The following is a 27,231-nucleotide window of genomic DNA, read 5'->3' on the forward strand; positions in this document are numbered from 1 at the left end:
CTTGTTTCCAGAAGAGCGTTTCCAGTGATTTCATCTGAGAATATCCAGGAAGGACTCTCCCTTGATGGGTCTCCAAGAGGGAACTTCAGCTGTTTTTATGCGGACACATCTTAGTGACAACAGAGTGCAAACTTCCATTCAAGACTCAAGATTAACTTGTTTTTCTTAATACCTGCTATGCTTTGAAGCACGAAGTTTGCATAGCTGAAAGCAGCTTTGAAGAAGATCCTAGGTAACAAAGAAACATAATTGAAATCTCGCGAGACTTTACGGAAGGCGAGAACATTTTGGACGAGACTATGCAGGCTTACATACCTGCTGTGTGTTACGGTATATTTGCATGTCTCTCAGGTACGTTTTGTTTCTTAATATTTTCAAAGGCTGCGTTCTGTTTGCTGAACATAGGTTAGAACCACGTGTTATTTGAAGAATCCTAGGTTTTTCATTTTGTCGTTATAAATTGTCGTTTCATAGTCACAAACATACGAGAATCTCTATTTAATAAAAAAGTTTCATAGTATATAATGTGGACATGTGTGCACTACCAATTGTTTATGTTTCTTACCAGAAGATTAGACCACTGTAGTTTTCATGATTCAGCATACATAAAGTGTCTACATAAAGGATTTCATAGGCAGAAAACTGCGAGTTCGCTCCGTTACACTTCACTGACGGCATGAGGAAGAACTGTTGTGTGTGTCTTTTACATTTCCGTGCTTCTGGTAAATGTAATCATTCCAGATCAAAGGGTATCATTTGGAAAGATTGCTGCAGAGATCAGACGCACACCTAAATACAAAAGTATCTACTAAAGCCTTGTAATTTAAAAAACCAAGCATGGACATTGCAGTATCAATAAGGGAATAATTCAAAAGGATTGCACGTCAACCACATTCTGTGCTTTTTATAGTCTGTCAAAACACGTCTGGCATTAATCATATCCAGTTAATCTAGTAGCATGTAGCATACATTGAAGAAAAATTATTTTGTTATATAATTCACATTATTTGATTTTATACGTTGGCTGTCCAAATGCATGTATGTTACATTATCCATCATTTTCTGAAAACTATGTATATAGTGTGTTTCTATTGCTCTGGTAACACGTTCCTTTCCTTGATGACATCAGTGATGACACTAGGTGTTCGCGAAAAGGATACCAGTTGCACCCCAAATTGCATAATAATGTGTTTGTTGCTCAGCAATAGTACTGTCATGCGACGTCTGCCAGTAAACAAACCAGACAATCATGAGATGTACCAGGAAACTAGTGACACATGTCTGAGGTGAGGTGAGGTGAGGTGAAATGGGGTTAAAAATCCGTTCAAGATTATTTCAATCATATTAGTGACGTGCATACACGTGTATGTCTGCCTGTATTCCGGATTTATGCCCGTTTTATAGTTCTAGCCATGGAGTTACCATGTCGCAGTTTAATATGGATACTCCATTCAGAAGCATTACACAGGCTCCCTGCTGAGCAGTCCTTGTTGTGTACAGGCAGCGTAACAGCAAGTACGATCTTTTAAAGTCTTTTGGTATGACGCGTCCACCGATTTTCGCTCTCAGGACAGACTCTATTGAAAATCCGATCTAATCTGAAAACCATGACCACTTGCCAAAGGGAAGAGATTTGTGATACATTACACTCAGATAAGTTTCAAAGATCACATGTGTTCATGAATTTCAATTGGTTTCCTCTTTGTCAGTCTGAAAATAGAATACGTTTTAAAATGAAATGTCCATTCATATGAATGTCCTTAGTTGAAAATCGACCCCGCATTTCCGGAGGTGTAAAATTGCGGCATCGTTGACGTCATTGTATGTCATCTCATCATCATCTTCTCCTCGGAAACTAATGGACCGATTAAGCTGAAACGCGGCATGCCTCATCCCAGCGAGGATGACACCATGACCTTCTTGTACAAAGCCATCGAATGTTATGACCTGTTAAAGCATAGAAGGAAGATACTTGTAGCGCTAATATCGCTTTTGTTCGAATCTGTTCGAATCCGACTTTCAATCCACAGTAACCATATTTTCAAAACGGTTTTGCTACACATTGTACGCGTAGTAGTGGGACTTAGCGTGTCCAGTGAATATGCCATAGCAAGATTTTGTTTTAAATGTTGACCTTGTTTGACCTACATTTTGTACTTTGTCAATGTCTTTGAAATGCTGATAACTATAAGAATAGTCTTAGATTTCAGCTGCCCGAAGTCAATGAGAGGAAAACTAGAGTTTCTGACTATACTTTCATACAGAACATTAATCACTATAATTACATTTATTCAGTAAGTATACCACTTAGTATATTACGAATAGAGTTTAATATTGTTTTGGTTAAGGTCAGCTGAAGGTCAACTTCATCATTCAGTTATTATGGACCATATATTGTATCCAGTGATTATGGACCATATGTTGTATCCAGTTATGATGGACCATATATTGTATCCAGTTATGATGGACCATATATTGTATCCAGTTATGATGGACCATATATTGTATCCAGTTATTATGGACCATATATTGTACCCAGTGATTATGGACCATATGTTGTATCCAGTTATGATGGACCATATATTGTATCCAGTTATGATGGACCATATATTGTATCCAGTTATGATGGACCATATATTGTATCCAGTTATTATGGACCATATATTGTATCCAGTTATTATTGGACCATATATTGTATCCAGTTATTATTGGACCATATATTGTATCCAGTTATTATGGACCATATATTGTATCCAGTAATTATGGACCATATATTGTATCCAGTGATTATGGACCATATATTGTATCCAGTTATCATAGATCATATATTGTATCCAGTCATTATGGACCATATATTTTATTCAGTCCATTATGGACCATAAATTGTATCCAGTTATTATGGACCATATATTGTATCCAGTTATTATTGACCATATATTGCATTCAATTATAACCTCAACAGGAACAAAACTTATATATTCAAGTATTCTTACAAGGCCCATACAATCCGATGTCACTGGAATGTCTGTGTAAGGTCATGGCCTTCATTAAAGAAAAGTTTAGACCCGTGAAGATCCGGGGTAGAATAGGTCTTCAGCAACCCATGCTTGCCCTAAAGGGCGACTATGCTTGTCGTAAGAGGCGACTAACGGGATCGGGTGGTCAGGCTCGCTGATTTGGTTGATGCAAGTCACCGATCCAAATTGCATGGATCGATGCTCACGATGTCAATCACTGAATTGTCTGGTCCAGACTCGATTATTTACAGATCGCGTTATATAGCCGGAATATTGCTGAGTGTGGCGTTAAACACCAAACAAACAAACAAATAAAGAAAGAAATGTTTAAATAGGAAAGTGGTGGTATCATTTTTTTGCGAGTTGCTTATGCACTTTAACTTGAACAATCCTTATCAGTTGTTAATAAAAGTTAATTATGAGAAGAGCCAAGGTTACTATCAAGGTCACAAGTTTGGAGTCACTTACACGTTATCCAGAAGTTTTTCAATGTACTGGCCATGGAGTTTGAATATTGGTAATGAATGAAAACATTTATTTTGTATTTATTTACAGAAATTAAATCACCCTAACTATAGATAAAACCTTATGTCACGTGTTTCTGTGTTGACATTTTAAGTAGTTGTTGGCAACATCTGCACGTGAACTACAACATCGCGGCACTATTTTATGATCTGATCATTATTTTTGTTATAATATATAGACGTTTCCACATGTTCCATAATATAAGTTTAGGAAGTCATTATTATTGAATAAAATACAAAATATGCAGGTGAGCTACAATGACGTTGCATTATGTTTAAGCTTATCAATCTATGGTATAATCTGTGCATAAATCTCAATCTGCCACACACAATAGGCATATAATGAAGGACGTCAGGTCCGACAGATGCATTTATCATCAGACAAAACTACAAATTACAAAAGCATAGTCTGGAATGGAAGTTGCCAGTTTTGAACTGGTACCGCAAAATTTAAGAAAGCTGCTTTCTTCGTGGCTAACGTAGACTTCCTGTTAGTAATTTCATTGGTCGGTCATAGTTCGCGAAAGTTTGTTCTGACGTAATGAGATGTCTTCGGAGATAGCGAGAGTTTGTATCTGATTAAAATGAGATTGAGGTAATCTAAGCACGTGATTAATCCTGTTTTCTTTATTTAACGCAATATTTTTTCTTGTTAAGCAAGTTTATCTCTGCAGCCGTTCTAATATGCAGCTACCAGCCGACTCGTCTCGCATCAAAACACGGGCTGTGTACTCGCGGGCAGATGACCACGGAGTACGCTGATCGCTGTGTCGGATTAACGAGACTGATTAATGGGTGATTTCGGTAATTCGTTGCAAATTAGGTGTGTCGGAGTCGGAGAGCGAGACTGTCGGATTAACGGGTCTAAATAGCACTGATTTAATCGGTTCCCATCATTAGTGTCGGATAAAGCCGATTGTCGGATTAACGAGACTTGACTGTATATGATAGTGAGATCATTGCTGGAAGGGAAACATCGGTTATAAGAATGATATTGACAGAATAGGGTCATTTGGCAACATGGCTATCTGGAAACTATTGAAGATAATGTACGTGTTGTTTCTGTTTGGCATTTAGCCAAAGCAATCGATCTTGAACGTTTCTCACATGAAAAATGTTTTAACATACTTATATTTATCGAAGAAGTGGCTTTCGTCATGGGAATCTTTTTGAAACCTTAAAAAGTATCAACTCTTTTATCACTGATTATCGGGAGCCCAAGGAACAAGTACGTGTATGTTCGTACATTGCTCTCGGTGGAAATGTGAGGTAAGAGGTATACTTCTCTCAAATTGATACGGATACTGATCATGAGATGGTTATACCGTTAGGAAACCATCCATATTATTCGCATGAAAACATTTTGTTGGCGGGTAGTAGATCAAGAGCATAATGGTCATTTCATAGCTTCAGTAAAACGTACATCCAGTTTTCAGCAACTACATTGCGTAATTAGACCATACGTTTTCCAAAAATGTTAGAGTGAGTGAGTGAGTATGGTTTTACGCCGCTTTTAGCAATATTCCAGCAATATCACGGCGGGGGACACTAAAAATGGGCTTTACACATTGTACCCATGTCGGGAATCGAACCCAGGTCTTCGGCGTGACGAGCGGACGCTTTAACCACTAGGCTACCCGACCGCCCCCAAAATGTTAGAACAGTATACAGGCCTGTAATACTATTGACCCTGAAGAAGATATAACAGCTCTTCAGGTGTAATGAATTTGGTATATAATGCTTATATACCTGAAGAAATCAGTTGTGTGTGGTACTTAAAGCCCCAAATGACACAGGTCTTAGACACCCATGAGCACTGGTATGGTAGTAATAAAGAAAGGACCATAAAGTAGGCGGACCTAGATTCGAACCGACGGTCAGCAGATCCTGTCTCACCTTGGGGATGCAACTGATGCACAATATTACGGATAAACTGTCTTGTTTTAAAAATTCATTCCAGACAAATGCATTGGAATCACTAATGGCTGTAAAAACGAATTCGGTCATGTTGTGCAGCGAGATGTTAAGCCGTTACGTGGTGTGATGCATTACAGTGAGTAATTGTGCATATTTCCCATGAGCATCGTCTCCTTTATGATGACGCTAATGAGACGTTCTACACACGCCTGATTAACATCATTGTCGGTTTGCGAAGATCACGTGTAGAAACTCACTGTCAATAATGAATTCGTATTGTTCGCAATCTGGAACATTTTGAACAACTTCAAATTTATTTTGCGTTGGTATTTTTATGTGTCTTTCGTTCTCTAAAAAGATCAATATAATGGAAATCGTTGAAGATTGTAGTTGTATGTTTCTTTTCAAATGAGCACATGTTCCCAGAACACAAGGCCTGCTCAGTGTATACCTGGATAGAAAAGCAACACATGGAGACTGACCTCATTAGTCCATCAATTCACAATCGAGTTCTTGCATACAGTACAAGTCCCTCGATTTCCCTATCTGGTATTGTGTTTGGGTATATCAAAGCCTGACACGTTGCACTATTCAAGATCGTGTATCCAACACAACACAGTTATTCGCTGTGTTGAGTTACAAGCCTGAGTCGTACTAGCATCCGTATCTCTTATATTCTTTGTCTGTCCGCTCTCGTGGGTTTCGCCAAAATAGCAAATGTCTGACCTTCCTCACTTGGTCATTCCTCCCACATCAAGTTCACACGCCGTGATGTAACGGTGATGCTGTTAATATCGTAAATTCGTAAATTTCGCCAAATCAAACTCACTCATTCGAATAACACCTTTGTTACGCCTGACATTTCCCTTGCACGCGTTCTCAACGCGTTCTCAACGCGTGCAACAAACTTGTGATATGGGAGCTCAACGGATTGCACACGAGGTGAGCACGCGTGTGCAACGCGTGACCCACGCGTGTGTTAAAGGTGTAACACGGGACCGGGTTTCGGTTGAATTTGACAAATAGATCAAATTAATAGTGGGGTAAAAGAAAACAATGAGATGTGAATTTTGAGTTAATAAGCGGTCCTTGACCTGTGTTCCAGACCATAAACACAAGGTCTGCTCGTCTTAATTAGAGTTCGGTTGCTCGGCTTACATGTAGGAACCATTCCACTAGGGCCCAGCCATTGAGCGTAGCCGACAGTAGAACCAGGAGTGAATTTAGATACGCGTTCATTGCGACGGTATCCTCCGACTCGACACAATTGTCACGGGTTGGTAAATGTTCGCAATTGATCCAGGCCAGCTCTTGGCAGATGATACAACACTGTTTAGTAGCTCACCAACAGGCCTTCAAGATCTTCTCAATGTTGTAAATCAGTATGCATATAAATGGCAGCTTAAGTACAATGTCACGAAAAGCGCTGTTCTAATATTTGATGTGCAGCGTAAATTTACCTGCTCTCAATCCCTGTACTTGGGCAGTATGTGTGTTCCACTTCAGCAATCTATAATATATGCAGGTGTCAGGATTAGCTCTGATAAGTCTTCCTTAGAACGAACACAATTAGCTTGTGAAAAGTTATAAATGTTAATAAATAGTAATAATGATACTGGACTAAAGTTTGGAGGCATGAATCCAATCCCAGCAAAAAGGATCTGGGAACGAGTGATACTCCCATGCGGGCTCTATGGATGTAATGTCTGGGGACTATTAACCCTCAAAGAATATGATATGCTGGAAGTTATTCAACGTTATTTCAGTAGAAAAATACAGGGCCTTCCAAAATGTACATCAGGTACTGTTGTTGTGGACAACAAGGGCTTGATATCTCTCCAATCCTTTATTGACAAACAGTCACTGTTACTACTTGGAAAACTATGCCGGTCCAGTTACAGCTATGTTTTTAAAAAAGGTATTCATTACTCGCCTTGGGCAGTTTAGATACGAAATAGCGTTGGATAACTTCAGAAAACGATGTGCTTTGTCACCTGTATATAACATGCTTAGACTTGTCAAAAAATACAATCTCTATGCAGAAATAGAAGATTATCTAATTAAATGTAGCTTCCCAAGTAAAAAGGCATGGTCTGATATTGTTAAGGAAAGGATTATTTTTGCAGACCAGGAAGCTGTATGCTCTAAGCTGCTATCTAGACTTCACTTAGATAGATATGTTTCGCTACGTAATGATAAAGAACACAGACTCTGGCTGCTTGCACTTGAACGTCCTGAACAGTTCCCAAACCTGTCTCATCTTGTACGGTTGGGATGCCTAAATATAGAATCTAGGGAATGTCGATGTAGAATTGTAGCTCATGATATTATTAAGCATGTCTTTTTGTATTGTACATTGAATATGAATGACAGAAATGAACTATTTGAAACCATTTGTGATGTGATAGATGTCTCTACATTTGCAAGACTATGTAGTGAGGACTATGATATAATCCTGTCTGTACTACTTGGCGGTATGCCTGAGTGTGTTAGCTCTTTATCTCAAAGTCTATGGGGTGACCTTATGGTTATTGTGTCAAGATGCTGTAGGAAATGGCTGTATCTGTTACAAAACAGTTATAAGAATGCTTGATTGTCATGCATTTTGTAGTTATCATTTCTCATAATATTGTTAAATTGTACCACTGTACAGCTCTGTAATTATACATAATATCATATATGATATGTATCTTCAATATCTGGAGGAAATAAAGAATATCTATCTGTAGGAACCATTCCACTAGGGCCCAGCCATTGAGAGTAGCCGCCAGTAGAACAGTAGTAAATTTAGATACGCGTTCATTGCGACGGTATCCTCCGACTCGACACAATTGTCACGGGTTGGTAAATGTTCGCAATTGATCAGGTGATTGTTTTTGAAGGTTACTGAACTGATCGTTTCAGTGTTTGCCAGTATGAGTTATTCCACGTATTTGCAAATATAATGATGTTCGTTTACCACATTTATACAGTTATGATAGAGCAGACATCACTACTAATGTCCTATTATGTCACGTAGGATTGTGACCATATAGGACATTTAAACATCTTTTTGTTGAATCTCATGTCTGAACCGTTACCGATATAGGTCACTGAGACGTGTACTTTGTGGAATCAGATATAGAGATTGGCAGATTCACTCGCCCATTTATTCAATTGCAAGTCTTTATAAATGTTGTACTACCAATGCTGTCGAAGACGAAGAACATTTCCTTGTAAGTTGTAATTTGTATTCTGATTTAAGATACGAGTTATGGAATCAAGAAGTACACCCTGAACCCATGTTTTTATGTGTGTCCCTTGTCGAGCAGTTCGTATTTCTTATGACTGAGTCCGCCCGGAGAGCGGAAGGTCCAGGGTTCGATCCCGGGCCGCGTCATACAAAAAGACGTTAAAAGATTGTACTTGTTGTTACCCTGTCTGGCGCTCGGCATTAAGGGGCTAAAACAAGGACTGGTCGGCTCGGAGTCAGTATACTGTGTCTGAGTGGGGTATTCATGTTAAACTGCGGCATGGTATCTCAGTGAGCTAGCACTATAAATCGGCATCAGTCCGGACTAGTACAAGCAGCCACACACACACATACACGTGCATGCACGTCGCTATATAAGTGCAATAATCTTGGACGCGACGTTAAACCCAATTTCACCTCACATCTTATGACTGAAGATCCGGGTTAGAATAGATCTTCAGCAACCTATGCTTGCCGTAAAAAGTTAATATGCTTGTCGATTCAGGCTCGCTGACTTGGTTGATGCATTATCATATCCCAATTGCGTGGATCGATGCTCCTGATGTCAATCACTGGATTGTCTGGTCCAGACTCAATTATTTACAGGCGGCCGTCATATAGCTGGAATATTGCTGAGTGCGGCGTTAAACAAACAAACAAACAAACAAACATGGTTAAGGGAGATGAAACCAGCCACTACCAAATGCACTGCATGCAATGCCGTGTCCTATGTCATTTTTCAGGGAAAGATAAATTTGATTGATTAGGCAGAAACGAATCGACACAAACGCTATTGTTAATTGTGAGATATGTTTGTCATGTTAATATTGACATGACGCTAGTTGGCAATGCAGCTTTACCTTGCATGCTTTGTTGAATGTTAATACTGATTCATAAATACATTTATCCGATGCTGATCTTTATTTTCCGCCATTTAATATCTTATTGCAAGTAAGCATACATGTAACTCTATGATAGAGGGCGATATAAGTTGTGATAACGTGTGTCCAATCCTTCCTGTGAATACAGTATGTTTAAGCTAAGACATAACTCCTCTCGCTTTGATTACACGCCTTTGATACCAAGACATTCTTCACAAGTTACTCGATAACAAGGATAACGCACAAATAGTGAGTGAGTGAGTTGGGTTTAACGCCGCTTTTAACAGTATTCCAGTTATATCGCGGCGTGTCAACTTAATGTGGGAGGAAAGACAGAAGTGATGCAGGTCTTAGACGTTTACCACCAAGGCGAAACCCAGGAGCACGGGTACGGTGCTGACAAACCTAGAAACGTAATCGGGGAGAACCGGGATTCGAACCCACAATCATAGGTTTCTGGTGTGCCCAAGAGACGCAACTCTGCACAGCGAATCGCGGCGCCTGAGGCGACTGGGCCACCCGTGCCCCCTAACAAATAACTGGCCAGGGTCATGAGTTACAAATAATGTACGAGCCAGCGAAATACTGCCTAATCAGATTTACAATACAGCCTTATAGTTAAAAAAATATCAGTAAATAATACAAAATAAATGCAACACAAAATTTAATATCATGCACGGAAACTCCATGAAGTACATTCGTAATACACGAGACTCTTTAACTTCGTGCCTCAATTGAACAGTGCATAGGTAGAGCAGGATACGTTCACCTTTTCACGAACACCTGATATCATCACTATTTGATAGAGATTCTTTAGTGACTATTTGATAGTGAATCCTGCTCATGATGTAGTCGGAATCGTACAATCGACTCTTATGAATATGATGCTCATCACATGAATTAATTATAGAAACGGAATGATATTCCAAAATCCCAAAGGAAATTAGATTATGTAGAATGTGTAATCTACAGCTAATAGAGGATGAGTACCATCTTGTTCTCATTTGTCCATTTCACCAAAATTTACGAATTGCCTTTATGTCCGTGCTGCATTTGAACAAGACTGTATATTCGTACTGCTCGTGCGATCGATGTTGTCAGTTCATTCCTAGTGAATGGGCTTAGAATTAATGCATGAGCTTAAAATTAACATTTCAGAAAGTAGATCCGTAAACTGTCAGTTCTCTACAGACAATCTACAGTTGGAACAATAGTGATGTCATAGCCGTATTTTAATTTTAAGTCATGCTGATAAAAACACATTTCATAAATAGCCAGAGAGGGATCACTACAGTTGATAGAATATATATCAAATCAATTTTGGTAGACATTCATAATAAACAGAGCATAAAATAGCATCCACGCGTACATACATCTGTATTGCAATGGCTGATGAAAGAAATGGTTGATTACAAGATTAAAGGCGGTGACGATTCCTTATTGCTGATAATTAACGCCATAGGGGGATCCAGAGGGGGGTACAGGGGGTCAGGACCCCCAACCCCCTTTTGAAAACCAAATGTAGTATGTTGTAGGCAGAAAAGGGTTTTTCTATTTTGAACCCCTCCCTTTTGAAAATGCTGGATCCTCCCTTGAACGCTTTTGTCAGGCGTAAAAATTGTTTTCTTGTTTGTATACGCTGTCAAGGCAACTTCCCCAACTTAAAGTATCCAATGGCAACATAACAGGTACCGGATGTACATTCAATAAATAAAAAGCAAATTAAAGTACGTTTTATTGGTATCCATCCATCATGGTGACACATCTCGTTGAGGCGTTTGTACATACACAAATGTTGTCAACTACGACGTGCAAATGATGACAGCGCACATTGTTGTTGGACTGTGATGTTGCCGTCTAATGCTTCCGTACAACGCACTAGATTTTTAATAATGCATGTTGTAAAACGCCTTTCACTTTTAAGCTTTTGTTCACACACCAAAATAGTTATTCTCACGCAAGAAAAAACATCAGATCATTTTAAAGCAAATCAAAATGCCAGGGTGACATCTGGTTTCTAATGAAAGTGCTTCATGAAAGTGTTGGTATCTATATAAGAGTACCCAAAATTACTAAAAAATGACAAGCATGGTTCGAACAAAGTCATTGTGTTGTGTTTAATGCCGCTTTGAACAGTGCATCGGTAGAGCAGGGTACGTTCACCTTTTTATGAACACCTGATATCATCACTATTTGATAGAGATTCTTTCGTGACTATTTGATAGTGAAACCTGCTCATGATGTAGTCGGAATCGTACAATCGACTCTTATGAATATGATGCTCATCACATGAATCAATTATAGAAACGGGATGATATTCCAAAATCCAAAAGGCAATTAGAACATGTAGAATGTGTAATCTACAGCTAATAGAGGATGAGTACCATCTTTTTCTCATTTGTCCATTTCACCAAAATCTACGAATTGCATACCTACATCCATCAATGTATCAATTTCCAAATATTTTTAAGTTTAATGAATTAATGTTTTCTATAAAATATTAATGTACTGAAGACTTTGACTGAGTAGATATTACATGCAATAATTTTTTTTAGAAATGATAAGCTGAGTGACTAAAAGAAGTAGAAATCATTATGTCCGCCCTATATCCACAAAGATATGTACTATAGTGAGTGAGTTGGGTTTAACGCCGCTTTTAACAGTATTCCAGTCATATCGTGGCGTATCAGGTTAATGTGGGAGGAAAGCCCGAAGTGATGCAGGTCTAAGACGTTTACCACTTCGGGTATGGTGCTGACAAACCTAGAAACATAATTGGGGCGAACCGGGATTCGAACCCACAATCATAGGTTTCGGGCGTGCCCAAGGGACGCAACTATGCACAGCAAATCGCGGCGCCTTAGACGACTGGGCCACCTGTGCCCCTATATCTACTATAGATATAGATATATATGTACTATAGATATTCACTACTTCTGTAATAGAGATTGGTTGATTGAGAATTTGGAAATGGTTTGTCGCTTTTATTCAGTTATGTCACGGTATATTAGGGATGGAACCCTGAAAGATGCAGGCCTAGGCGTTGATCACCTTGGTGAGACCCTCAACTACGGGTATTCACTCACCAGAATTCGAACCCACGAACAGCTGATCCTATAACCTCTAAGGGGCGCTAACTAACAATGGCGCCTTAAACCACTACGCCACCCATGTCACTGTCGTAAGCGGTACTGAGACACATCGCGCTTTAGAAATCCTTGATGATGTTTATTACTCGCAACAAAACACGATTATAAACGCAACACCCTTAGGTTTTTCCATAATAGAACGCCTCTGTCTGTTGACTGACGTGACACCGGTGGGGCAGGATACGCTCGCCTTTAAGCGAACACCCGGTGTCATCACTATTTGATGGTGATTCAAAAACACAGGCTTACGATGAAGTAGGAATCGTACAATGGACTCTGCTTTTATTACAGATTTCTTAGGGTACGGGTAGATTTCTTATGATACGGGTTTTCGCCATTTTTGATTATTGTGATTTGTATAGTATTGTTTCAAGCACTATAACTTGTTTTAACATCTGTATATTGAGAAATAGGCGTGCGAGACAAAGATCCCCTCGTTGTCTACTTGTTGAGTGGTGTGTTGATTCCTAATGTAAAATTTGAATATTCCAGTTTACGATTATCCAACGAAACAGATTTGGGGCGTACAAAGCCAAATATCGATGAAACGTAATGAATCGATCACTGAACATCTGTTGTTATTAATTTGGCAATTTCAATATTCATTGCCCACATTACAAATTGCATTGCATCCAACCCCCGTCTGAACACGTATTACCCAAAGACGTTAACTGTGTAGGTTCATAGTGTCGTTATAGGTGCCATATGTGACACTGACCATTGTCCCTTTGTTGTTAGGGTAACCATCGACTGCAAAAGAGGCGCCACTGTGCAGAGTTTCGTTCCTATTCGTTCGGGTGGTCGGGTAGCCTAGTGGTTAAAGCGTTCGCTCGTCACGCCGAACACCCGGGTTCGACTCCTGACATGGGTACAATGTGTGAAGCCCATTTCTGGTGTCCCCCGCCGTGATATTGCTGGAATATTGCTAAAAGCGGCGCAAAACCATACTCACTCCTAAGGTGTGCCAGAAAATCTATGATTGTTGGTTCGAATTCCTAAACACCGTGATTATTCTACTGGGTTTGTCACAAATCCTGGGTTTCACCAAAGTTGTAAACGTCTAAGAGTGAGCCTGCAGCATTGCGTGTTGGGGGAGTTTGATGAGGAAGAGGATGCGGAAGAGGCATTATATGCCAGAAATGACAGCAAGCCATGATATAACTAAAATACTATTCAAAGCCGCGTTAATCCAAACTGACTCACTCACTCATTGACTGTTACATTGATGCTTCATACTGTCCTAAGCAAACAAGGTGTTGTACGAACGACTTGAGAAGGATCCGAGGTTGGTCTGTCTGACGTTGTCATTTATTGATTTTTATGGAGTGTAATCATAGTTAATATGCCGAAAGAGCGGAGACAATTGTTTTGTATTTTCCAATACATAATTACCTGCAGGACCTTTTACTTGTAGATCCGGCGTCCTCAGGAGCGTATGTTTAAACAGCTGGTACTGAAGTGAGGGGGCGGGGAGAACACAGGGATCCAACGCGGCGCAGTTGCAATGCAGAGTGATGTTACTGTGCAGTGGCTGGTGCCGCTGATCGTGGGGTTAAATCTAGGGTTCACACTGATAGTTATCCTTGCTTCGTGAACACCATACCTGCGCTAGTGGGTTCCGACTTGACCCACACGTGGCTCACGTACTTTTATAGAACTGAAACATCGTTAAAAGCCTGATATAATATACATTTTCATTGCAAGAGAATAACCAGTCTAGATTTTCGTCGAAACAGATTCCATTGGGCAAATAGCTGTAGAAATTATTTGAATTGACCACTGAAAATCAGTGATGACACCAGGTGTTCGCGTAAAGGGTAAGCATACGCTGCCCTACCGGTAGCACCCGTCACTCACACAATTTGCATAAAAAAGTGAGTATTTATTGCTTGACGCAGCACAGCAGTACACCTGCCATGCGACGTCAGCCTGTGAACAAACAAGACAATCAAGCGATCGATGAACCTGAAAATCCAGTGACGCGAGAGTACAATTACTAACTTTGTTGAAACTAAAACGGTATGTTTATTTTGAATTACGTGACCTGAGTACAAGTGCGGAGATTTTGCTGCTTATAAGTAAAGAAAAACGTTAAGAAATATATTCGTTTCGCAACACAGTGGGGCGCAGTTTTAAAGTCTCGGCCCAAACATTTCTTTTGTGGATGACCCAGCTAAATACTAATTAAGCCCAACCGTCAGTGGCAAGACTTTAAAACCGCCTCGGAAACATTCTATAGTTACGCTGAAGGTAACCACCGAGCGTTCCTTCCAAGCGCTGCTTATCACACTACGAGGCTAACATTATCGTGCTTTCTTAGCGTCAATGTGTCTTTACTGTGGCGCATTTAGATCATGCGTTACTGTAGATCTTCCAGACTTTGGGCGTCGATCGATGGCTTCCTTTAAATGCCTGATGATGACGTATGCAACCGCGTAGATGTTAAGTAGATGACAGTAGTATGTACGTATATTCCCAGAAAACTGACGAATTGCCCTTAACAATCGTCATGTACATTTGAGCGAAACTTTTAAAAAACAATTAAAATTAATCAATATAACCAAGTTGAACATACGATAGACCAAACAACTGAAGTAAGTAATCTTAGTTTTGCATTGCCGTTATTAATTTACTTTACTCTAAAACCTAAAATGGACATCCTGACACGAATGCCATTGTTTACTCTGTGCATGTATATAGCATGTCATGGAAATTACACTCGTCCTATAAATGAACCTTCTGTTTTGTCTATGTTCAGTTGCCTAGAACGTTATGTTTTTCAACAACCTGCTGAAATTTTTGACGAGTTATTTTCCACGAGAGTTATATGTTCTCTGACAACAAGCACCACTTGCAATTTTAATCAAATATATTGACGGAGTGTACTTCAGATGCCGTTTGCATTGTTTTCAAGGTAGCAATTTTGCCATGGTTACACGAACGCACGTACGGGGATAAAGACATCAGTTTGCAACCTTTAGAACATTCAATAATTTATCTTGATAATGTCTGATATCACTAACGCCAATCCAACAGAACATTGCCATTTTGCATAAATTAACATGACGCCCCTTTGCCTGGCATTGCTGCAACGTTGTTGGATTCTCGTCTTTATACAGTTACAGCATAGTTACAGCACAGTTATAGTGCAGTTCAAGAACTGTTACAGTCTGGTTACAGTGCAGTAACTACGTAGTTCAAGTTACAAATGTTATATTAGGGATAACAATTCCTTAGTAAAATACAAATTCTAGTACGTTTTTGGGTTGAGTCCCATCTGGTATTCGAACCCACACTGCCAAAGTGAGGCACCAAATCCGACAACTGGTAGTGTAGATCAAGTAATTTGTATACCCTTTTGATAAGTGTAAATTGACACGGCTCCCATGGCCGAAAGCTATGAATACACAATGCCATTTAGAAAATATTATATTTGGGATAACACTTCCCAAAGTGCCTCACTCTGATAGAGAATTTGTACTTTACTATGGAAATGTTATAACATTTGTTACATTTGACCACTTTCTAAATGGCATTGTGTGTTCATGTTACAGTGTAGTTACAGCGCTGTTACAGCGTAGTTACAGTGCAACCGCACTCTGGTTTCGAGTTTTCTTATTATCTGACCTTCAACTTCCTTGTGTGGTCCCAGGCATGGCTACGGGGGCACGGGTCTCCGAGTCGTCTAAGGCGCCGCGATTCGCTGTGCAGAGTGGCGTCCCTTGTCAAAAACCTATGATTGTGGGTTCGAATCCCGGTTCGCCCCAATTATGTTTCTAGGTTTGTCAGCACCATACCCGTGCTCCTGGGTTTCACCGAAGTGGTAAACGTCTGAGACCTGCATCACTTCAGGCTTTCCTCCCACATTGAGCTGACACGCCGTGATATAACTGGAATACTGTTAAAAGCGGTGTTAAACCCAACTCACTCACTCACTCCAGGCATGGCTACAATACTGTATGTGAGTGGTATGTGGACGTTCAACTAATTTGGACTCGATATAAATAAACGTATCCAAGAAGTCTTAATCACACTGTATTGTCAACTCAAAACATTTTCTAATTACAAGACATTATTACATAATCATTCAACAAAAGTAACTGTTGAAAAGTAGTCTTGATAGAAAAATCAATGATGGCGACTGTAAGTGTTACCTATCTACTGCTTCTGTTGGGTCACTTACTGATAAAGGAATTGCCCCATAATATTCTCCGATAAACTGTAAATCTGGTTCTCAGTTACACTACATGGAATAATTCATGGCTATTTAGCTGAGAGGACAAATGGAAGTGTTCGTGGCCTCGCACAGAACATCGTTCAGAATCCAACTTATTCACACAACATTTGACTGCAATACATTTGGTCCAGAGATGTTCCAGATTTGTCAGATGCAACAAGACCATCATGGTTTCTGACTTCTACATTCTTATTTGTCTGTCACACTCGAGAGATGAAGTCCTGATTAAAAATTAAGCGCCAGTAGCGTTTTTCTAATTTACTGATATTTTGATATAATCAAATTTTCATATCTAATTCTGCAAACTGTGTTTTCCATTAGATTCGTTTTGTCTAGTCTACTTTCCCGTCTTTGAAGAAATCTTTTTCCGGTATTCGTTTATGTCCAGCACTTCGGAAAAAGATCGATTAAATCTTTTGTATCAGAGTTTCAACATAAAATCAATATTTGCTTTTCAGGTGCGTAAGCTACTTGTAACTGTCAATTGTTTAAACGGAGAAAATATAATAAGGACATGATTGCTTTGTAGCTTGTTTTAACCCAGCAACCACTAGAAGTACAGAAAACTTTAACGTCTAGTCATCTCCCGAAGTGTTTTACCCCGTAGCCTCAGCATCTTTGTGGGGAATGTCACAAAGACTCTCATAATGTGTTAACCTGGTTTGAAGCTTAAAATAATGCTGCAAAATATTACCAGTAAAGACATGCGTGTCTCAAGAGTGCTTGTCGAGTCGCAGTAGCTTTGTTGGCCGGGTTTATTATCTTCTGCTTGTAGCAGACTTACGTTATCGAACGGACGAGACCACGTGTCTGTTGGTGTCTGTCAAGCGTCTGTTAAAAGTCGAAAGTTGTTCTCTGTTTGACAGAATGTTCTTCACAAACAGTATTTGATGTTTTGTTGTTTCCCGTTTTCCTCGAATTCAGATTTATTTTTTTGTGGTATTTCTTCGCAATTACGAATTGTACATTAGAGATTTGAACCATCAAAGACATGACGGGTGATTGACAATTTCTGAGCCTAGAAAGATTGGCCCAATTAGACATTAAAATGTATTAGTTGTCATTACAATCCCCTTTCACATTGATACACTTTTGCCAAGCCCTTTACTTGGCTGTCCAAACAGTTCTTGACAGATGCCATGACGTCATTATTCGAGTCAAAATGGGTCCCGGCTAGAGCTTTCCTCATGGTTGAGAGCCGATGAAAGTCTGAAGGAACCAGATCAGGAGATTAAAGTAGGTGCTGAGGGAGTTCAAAGCGACATTCGTGGATTGTAGCCATGGCAATGACTGATTTGTGTACTGGCGTATTGTCCTGGTGGAAGAGCACACATCGTCTCCCACCCACGTCTCTTAGTATTCATTTCATACCGTAATTGACTCATAAATGCAGCATAATATGCCTCGTTTGTTGTCCGGCCTTTTGGACGATAGTCCACCATGGTGACACCCTCGGCAACCAAGAACACGAAGGCCATGGCCTTGCCTTCTTTGTTTTTTTTTGTTTTTGTTGTTGTTGTTTTTGTTTAACGCCGCGCTCAGCAATAATCCAGATATATGACGGCGATCTGTAAAAAATCGAGTCTAGACAAGACTATCCAGTGATTGAAATCATGAGCATCGATCCACGCAATTGGCATACACTGACATGCATCAACCAAGTCAGCGAGACTGACCACCTGATCCCGTTAGTCGCCTCTTACTACAAGCATAGTCGCCTTTTACGGCAAGCATTGGTTGCTGAAGACCTATTCTAACCCGGGTCTTCAAGTGCATCATGAAATAAAATGAATTACTCTCCTTTTGATAATTGACAAAGTGAATATTGCATGCCAAATAAATACTTGTAACCCTACCTGTAAGTATAATGATCCCCAAAATAATTGTTCCTAAATAAATAACGGTCCTCGCAAAATGCAAAACAAAAATATTTAAAACCTTTTTAAGTTATGGTAAATCAGGACCAAGTTTAGAAAAAATAAAGTGACAGTGTCACATATCAATCAATAGTTGAACACATAGCCATTGTGATTACTATTATCCAATATTCGAAATATTCACATCACGACCCGAACACACACACACACACACACACACACACACACACACACACACACACACACACACACACACACACACACACACACACACACAAACACACACACACACACAAACACACACACACACAAAAAAAAACACACACACACAAAAAAAACAACAACACAAACACACACACACACACACACACACACACACACACACACACACACACACACACACACACACACACACACACACACACACACACACCTAAACGTTTATTGTAATGTATATTTCGCTTGCCAGCAAATTCAATTAATTTGTCTGAATTCCACGACCTCTTAGTCATAGGTAGATAGGCTTGTGCGAATCAATATGTTTAGATCATGAATATCTGAGGGGGTAATCCAACAGATTTACCAGTATTCCATGTAAATGGTCAGACCACTTAATTATCCATTCACGTGAATACTATTTAAGTTCCAGTGATTAACACACTGGTGTCGGACATTGGTAATGTTACACTGTGTATACTTATTGCCTTGTTTCTCTGTGAACCATGTACATGAATGGTTATTCTGGGTTATCGAGGAGTGTTGATCCTCTGTACAGTAACCAAGATGAACCAGCAGACAGCAACATCAAGTCAGAAGTGTCCGAAGTTAAGATAAAACACACTAATTTATAGGCGATATCACCCAATGAGAAACACACCGAGGAACAGGCCAATGAATGACGTGTAATTCATTCTGAGGGAACAAATGAATGGTGCTTTACATTAAGGTGTAAACTTTATAATTGTCATGACGCTGATGACCGTGAATTGTGTCAATTCTGGACCAGACGACCAGTGCATGAGCAAGATTAAATGTTTATTTTATTATAGTGATGGTCAAAAGATCCAAATCAAATAATTACCAGGAATCCAAAAATTAATACGTTCAGCTTCATCATCATTCAGAGAACATTGATGAACACGATTAGGTACAAGAACATAATAATTCATTTAAGTCAGTGATGAAAAACAATTGCACCTTTTTTCATAATTTGTGAATTCAAAATGTTCTGATAATAAAGCAAAGTTGAACAAATGAGTTGGAACAGTCCGATTTGAGATTACTGGTCCAGAATAATGTTTATTGGCTACTACTACTATATGGACTTGTGTCTTTGCTGAACCCTGATGGAAGATGCAAACACAAGAAATGTTGATATTTCAACAAATACTTTATTTCATGTAGAAATAACTACCCATGCCATTGATGAAGTTTAATTTATTTTGAAAGCATCTGTTGTATATTCTAGGAAACCTTTGACCTATAAACTGAAAATATTGTTCTGTTATACCTCCATTGTCAAAAGTATCATATTTTGTGTCAAATCTTCAAACCATGTCAGTTGTGCTGCTCTTTTATCCACACTTAATAATTATATAAACACTATGTTCTCAGTAATTCTATTCAAAGGTAGTGATTACTCACAAAATGTGTGTGTGTCTGATATGTGACATATCTATAATGCTATGTGTGAACATATTTATGTGACTTGCTGTCATTTGCGACAACAGTAAAATCACTATTAGTGTTGTCAAAGCGTTTGCCGCAAAACCAACAAAACTAAAAATCAAGGAAGGGCTTCCTTTAGATTCACGGAAAATATAGGAAGTGACATTAATGGAAAAGTGGAATTCATACCATGTGGATTCTCAAAACATCAAGTATTGCATCAAGATTGCAATATCAAAACACGGGAGTATGACGAAGAAGTTCAATTTAAAGGTTAAGTATATCGATGAATTATATCGTTAAAATCTCAAGTAACCATACATTTTCCTTTCCGTGATTAACCCATCTGCCAGAGACAAGGGTGTTAACAGACCCTCGGCAAGGGTGGAAACTGGACTTTTATAGTCAGTTAACTCTCTTGCCTCGGGGAGTCAGAAATACAAGAGACCAGTGAAACCGCCTCATCTGTTTCATATTTAGAGTGTACCTTTCGAAAAGCTATATTTCCCTTTATGGCGAACAATATTCCAGCGGCTCCATCCTTTGGTATTTACATGTTGAGATACAATCAAGGATGCTCTTTCTTCGAAGTTTTCAAAGAGCGTCATACGACGTTGCTGGGTTACAACATTCAATGCGTTAGTAAGGCTTACAAAACGTTTTATGATGAACATGTGGAGGGCTTTTGACGCATCAGTGACCAAAATTGTGTCCGATGCAACTCCTTCTTTTGGGTTGTACCTTATGTTCTCGAGTTTGTTTTCGGGTGAACATTTGACATAACCTTGCTTTTGCATTCGTTTGTGGCGTGCGCCATCGGTGGGGCAGGATACGCTCACTTTTTAGCGAACACATCGTGTCATCATTACTTGATTGCGATTCATCAACACATGCTATTGATATAGACGGAATCTACAATGGACCGGTGCGGAAAGGAGTGTGTCGCTTTTGTTGAGTTTTTTATGATTATGGAAAGAGTTTTGTCGGTTATATTTACGATGATGCAAATACATGTATATGTTTTATCTCTATTGTTTGTATCGCGGCCTGAGTTTAAATAAAGATCGGTTCAGTTTATCATATATATCCATTAGGAACATAATCCTCTGGATTAACAGGTATTCGCTGTATACTTATTTCTACAGTGAGTGAGTGGGTGAGTATGGTTTTACCCCATGTTAACCAATATTCCAGCATCATCACGGCTTGGGACACCAGAAATGGGCTTCGGCGGGACGAGCGCGAACGCTTTAACATCTAGGCTACCCCACCCCACTTCTGGCTATGAAGTACGATCTGACTATACAAATTATGATATACTTACTAAGGTCGAGAGATCGAGAGAATACTAACGGTCCATTGTTGTGGATTCTGTCAAGTCAATGAGAATTTTTATACTGACTCAGGCATTCAACATTAACCATGACATCTAACTACTCTATAAGTATAGATTGAATGACGCAGTGCGGTGATCTTGACAAACACCGTTAATGTGATCGTGATGCTGAAAATAGTTTACACGATCACGAAAATGTAATCCTAAGAGTTTTATAACCCTATTTTTCAAGGGTATATTAAACAGGCAGATATGCTATTTCAAATATAGGCCCATAAGTTTAGGTTGTGTGGGTTGGAGGTTTTTAAAAGTACCATTTGACGCTTATTTAGCCGAGACTGCTTATAATTATGGACATGATTTTGTCGCTTTGAACAAAATAAACTAAGGCGGGGAGATTCCTGACAAGTAGGTTACAGGAATTAAAAAAGGGCAGTGTTAGGGCGTAACGGTTTTATGAAACTAAAAACTAATAAAATGGATACCGGTATTTATATTTAGCTATAGTCCATACATTTGAAGCATGCTCAAAGTGTTAACGCCATTGTTTCCCCGGTTAAAGGATCAGTGTGCATCAGATTTCCGTTCTCATCTCCCTGGCGAGTATACAGCCCCATTTGAGGTGTTAAAAGGTTAACAGTCATGTTACCATCTTATTCTACCGGGTACCCATTTACTGCTAGGTGAACAGGGTTATATACGGAGACACCACACGTGCTTCAGTATAGGACAGGAAAGAATTCGAAGCTCTAGAAACTCTCAGGAGCCAAGCTGCCGAACACGGTCATTCATCCAACTACACTACGCCACCAACGTTGCTAAACTTCGCCTGTGTCTATATATATATATATATATATATATATATATATATATATTTATATATATTTATATATATATATATATATATATATATATATATATATATATATATATATATATATATATATATTGCCATTTACAGTTACAGGTGTTGAGGCTGCAGACACCTGCTGGATCTACGACTATGAACATTCCTGGTCCAGGACCCCCTACAAGAGGTTGTTCAACTGCCCCTGTGGGTGTTGCGGTGACTCGTGGACACGTTTCTGCTGCCCACGAGAACCTGTGTGCCAACACAACAAGACCTTGGACACTACCCAACCGGAGGAGGACAATAGCGCAACGTAAGTCTTGACTGTTGTTGAGGACTATATATAGGAGATACCACTTTGGTGAGATCTTGGGAGATATCTCCAGAATAAACTTGCACAACATATGACAATGCTTTGTAGACCATTGTGACGTCATCTGTTACCATGTCGTCACGATCAAATGACATCACTAATCTTTCTGCCATTGATGCTGGTTAGTTGTACTGATTACATGCAATACACTGCTAGTGACTGTTTACAAACTGAAAGCGTTGGATTCTGACTGTGGAGAATACCATGAATCTGATTGATCACTCAGAGGCTACAACAGAAATACTGTTCAAGTATACAATGAAAACATTTTCTAGATTGTCAGACAGACAGACAGACAGACAGACAGACAGACCATTCCTAATGCAGTATTTCAGACCTCCAGCCTATAATACAATAATACACAGCTGTAGAAAAATGTCATAAATGCTTCACCAGAACGAAATTTTGCACTCAATCAAGTTTTCAGCGTCTTAATGTTGTCCTTTGACATGAGCCTCCCACATTAATTTTTTTTTGTCACGTGTAGAAGACTGAACTTAACATTGCTGATAACATTCATTTCTGGCACATTCATATGTACGACACACCACCATCACGTGGTCTTCATCTTCATCCACTACGAACACACAATCAGTGTACGTATTGTTATGACCGCCATACTCATTGGTGTATCTAAATGTGTTGCATCTGAACATTGCTGTCGTCCTCCTATCATACAAAGGCAGTTCACGTCAAAGATAATTTTCAACATTTAACAAAGATAAATGATGGGAGTAGTATTTGCATTCAGATGATGTTTCTGGGTCAAGGTGCTAGTTTTGAGAAAGGAAGTCTAGACTGTGTAAATATTGATATCAGGAAATAAGTGATTCATTTACATTCTTACAGTGGAACAGTCTTCCTGTAAATTTCTAAATGACTAATTCAAATCCTATAGAATAATAAATCGAGACAATGACTAACTTGAAATTTTGTGGCATGTGTGCCCAGGATGCAAGCTCTGATGTTGGCCGGCATCGTCGTCGGCACATTCTGCATCCTGATGGTCCTGACTGTCTTTATGCACATGTGCGGCAGAATCTTCTTGAAGAAGAAAATGGAAGAGAACAAGGCACCACAAGTCATCATATATAACGTTCACGGTAACTTAACAATGCACTACAGGTCATTATATATAACGTTCACGGTAACTTAACAATGCACTACAGGTCATCATATATATGTTCACGGTAACTTAACAATGCACTACAGGGCATCATATATAACGTCCACAGTTACTCAACAATGCACTACAGGTCATCATATATAACGTCCACGGTATCTCAACACTGAACTACAGGGCATCATATATATGTTCACGGTAACTGAACAATGCACTACTGGTCATCACTACAGGTCATCATATATAACGTCCACGGTAACTGAACAATGCACTACAGGTCATCATATATGCCTAGCTCAACACTGAACTACAGGTCATCATATATAACGTCCACGGTAACTCAACACTGAACTACAGGTCATCATTTATAACGTCCACGATAACTCAACAATGCACTTCAGGTCATCATATATATGTTCACGGTAACTGAACAATGCACTACAGGTCATCACTACAGGTCATCATATATAACGTCCACGGTAACTGAAAAATGCACTGCAGGTCATCATATATGCCTAGCAAAACACTGAACTATAGGTCATCATATATAACGTCCACGGTAACTCAACAATGCACTACAGGTAATCATATATGCCTAACTCAACACTGAACTACAGGTTATCATATATAACGTCAACGGTATCTCAACACTGAACTACCGGTCATCATATATAACGTCCACGGTAACTCAACAATGCACTACAGGGCATCATATATAACGTCCACGGTAACTCAACAATGCACTACAGGGCATCATATATATGTTCACGGTAACTCAACAATGCACTACAGGTCATCATATATAACGTCCACGGTAACTCAACACTGAACTACAGGTCATCATATGTAACGTCCACGGTAACTGTAGAATGCACTACAGGTCATCATATATAACGTCCACGGTAACTCAACACTGAACTACAGGTCATCATATATGACGTCCACGGTAACTCAACACTGAACTACAGGTCATCATATATAACATCAACGGCAACTCAACACTGCACCACAAGTCATCATATGTAACGTCCACGTTAACTGTAGAATGCACTACAGGGCATCATATATAACGTCCACTGTATTTAAACAATGCACTACAGGTAATCATTAATGTCTAACTCAACGCTGAACTACAGGTCATCATATATAACATCAACGGTAAATCAACACTGAACTGCAGGTTATCATATATAACGTCCACGGTAACTCAACAATGCACTATAGGTCATCATATATAACGTCCACGGTAACTGGAAATGCAATACAGGTCATCATATGTATCGTTTCAGGTAAACAATGTACTACAAGTCATAAAGAATAACCTTTGAGGTAAACAAAACCTCGTCGCCGAGCATGCAGAACAGCGTCAACGATTTGATTGGCTGTTAATGCTCGTGCACAGAGAAATTGCATGGCCCACGTGCAATGTTTCGAGTGTGTTGGAGCGTTAGGTTTTGTTTCCGAAACCGTTCTATTTTTCAAAGCTTATCATCATAACGTATATATTTCATGATCCCCTATGTGTTTTGGAGAAAATATTTTTATGAGGGGTGAGTGAGTGAGTTGGGTTTAACGCCGCTTTTAGTAATATTCAAGCACTACCATAATGGCGGGTTTTAATGATAGCTAACATAATAGTGAGTGAGTATGGTTTTACGCCGCTTTTAGCAATATTCCAGCAATATCACGGCGGGGGACACCAGAAATGGGCTTCACACATTATACCCATGTCGGGAATCGAACCCGGGTGTTCGGCGTGACGAGCGAACGCTTTAACTACTAGGCTACCCGACCGCCCTCTAACATAATAGAGAATAGGCGACGTGTCTAAGATACCTTACATGACAATGTTAGAGTTGCACTTAAATTGCAGCACAAGTTTATGGTTTTCTCTCATGTATTCCCTGTTCTCCTCCCCAGAGCCAGTGCAAGCGTCTGTGACAGTCGGTCCCTGCAGCTCCGGCATGGGGAAGTCTGGGATGGAAGCACCACCTTCGTATGTCACTGCGACTACTACAGTTTAGCCTGGCCTGGTTCAGTGTAAAGCACCCTGTGATTTTACTTCAACAAACTCTGCTCCTTTGTAGAAAACGCATTCAAAGAAGGGTCCATGCATCATATTTAAACAAGCGAAAGGGACCAGCATCGGGATGAAAAACTCTTTGGTGCGAGTTGCCATGTGATCTGAGGCTCCTAAATATACTGTATGAAGTGTCTGTTCCTGGGTAGTTTCACGTTTCACTTATCGTTGGTTTGTATACCAGATTCGTCTCGATTTGTTCCCGTTGTCTGTTAGTAGTCTCAGTCTCAGTTTTCATCGACACGAACCATCGTGGTATTACTTGAAATGCTTACCTTTGAATTATTTATTCACAACTTAAACAATATATCTATTAGGTCTTTGAAAGGCATTTAGAAGTGATACACATAGGGAAGAGAATATATGGATGTCATCTTCTTTATTATGTGGAACACAATGTTTCGGAGTATATGCATACTCTTTCATCAGGCGAATGATGAAGGAGTAAGCATATACGCCGAAACGTTGTGTTCCTCATAATAAAGAAGTTGACATCCATATATTCTCATCCTTATCTATCTATTGGCATCCTTCATAGCTTTCTACCAACGGTCATCTCCGGCAGATAGCTATGTTTTAAAATTGCTTGAATTTGTGTGCTAATTTCAGAAATCATTATTAGTTCATTCTGTTTATATATATATTTCCAATATTCACATGTTCCAAAAATCCTTTGAGGCGATCGGGTAGCCTAGTGGTTAGAGCGTTCACTCGTCACGCCAAACACCCGGGTTTGATTCCCGACATGGGTACAATGTGTGAAGCCCATGTCTGGTGTTCCCCCGCCGTGAAATTGCTGGAATATTGCTAAAAGTGGCGTAAAACCATGCCCACTCACTCTAACAATCCTCTATGTGTTACAAGTATCAGTTCTTATTATCGCATATGTTTTCAATATGATTTTTTATCGATTTGTCCATTCTAAATATTGTGTTTACATTGTTGTATAATAAATAAACCCATTCCT

General features: G+C 39.4%; 1 protein-coding gene across 2 annotated transcripts; it reads left to right on the top strand.

Moving 5' to 3' along the window:
• LOC124143703 lies at positions 1–27,231 on the top strand. Of its 2 annotated transcripts, none has more exons than XM_046512760.2 (4): positions 1–351; positions 22,800–23,001; positions 24,013–24,164; positions 26,105–27,231. In XM_046512760.2, exons 1-4 carry the CDS (start codon positions 300–302, stop codon positions 26,206–26,208), a joined length of 510 nt encoding a protein of 169 aa, XP_046368716.1. In that variant the 5' UTR covers positions 1–299; the 3' UTR covers positions 26,209–27,231. The 2 variants fall into 2 exon arrangements, with proteins under 2 accessions (XP_046368716.1, XP_046368717.1); XM_046512761.2 differs by having other exon boundaries at positions 22,806–23,001.

Source organism: Haliotis rufescens, unplaced genomic scaffold (genome assembly GCF_023055435.1).
Source record: "Haliotis rufescens isolate VD_foot unplaced genomic scaffold, xgHalRufe1.0.p SCAF_7, whole genome shotgun sequence".
Lineage (NCBI taxonomy): Eukaryota > Metazoa > Mollusca > Gastropoda > Lepetellida > Haliotidae > Haliotis > Haliotis rufescens.

Excerpts from the sequence above, each read along its gene's own strand:
- LOC124143703 (XM_046512760.2), top strand. The coding sequence starts at position 300 with ATGCAGGCTTACATACCTGCTGTGTGTTACGGTATATTTGCATGTCTC. Across the intron at positions 352-22,799 it reads TATATTTGCATGTCTCTCAG|TTACAGGTGTTGAGGCTGCA; the intron begins GTACGTTTTGTT and ends TGCCATTTACAG. Across the intron at positions 23,002-24,012 it reads GAGGAGGACAATAGCGCAAC|GATGCAAGCTCTGATGTTGG; the intron begins GTAAGTCTTGAC and ends ATGTGTGCCCAG.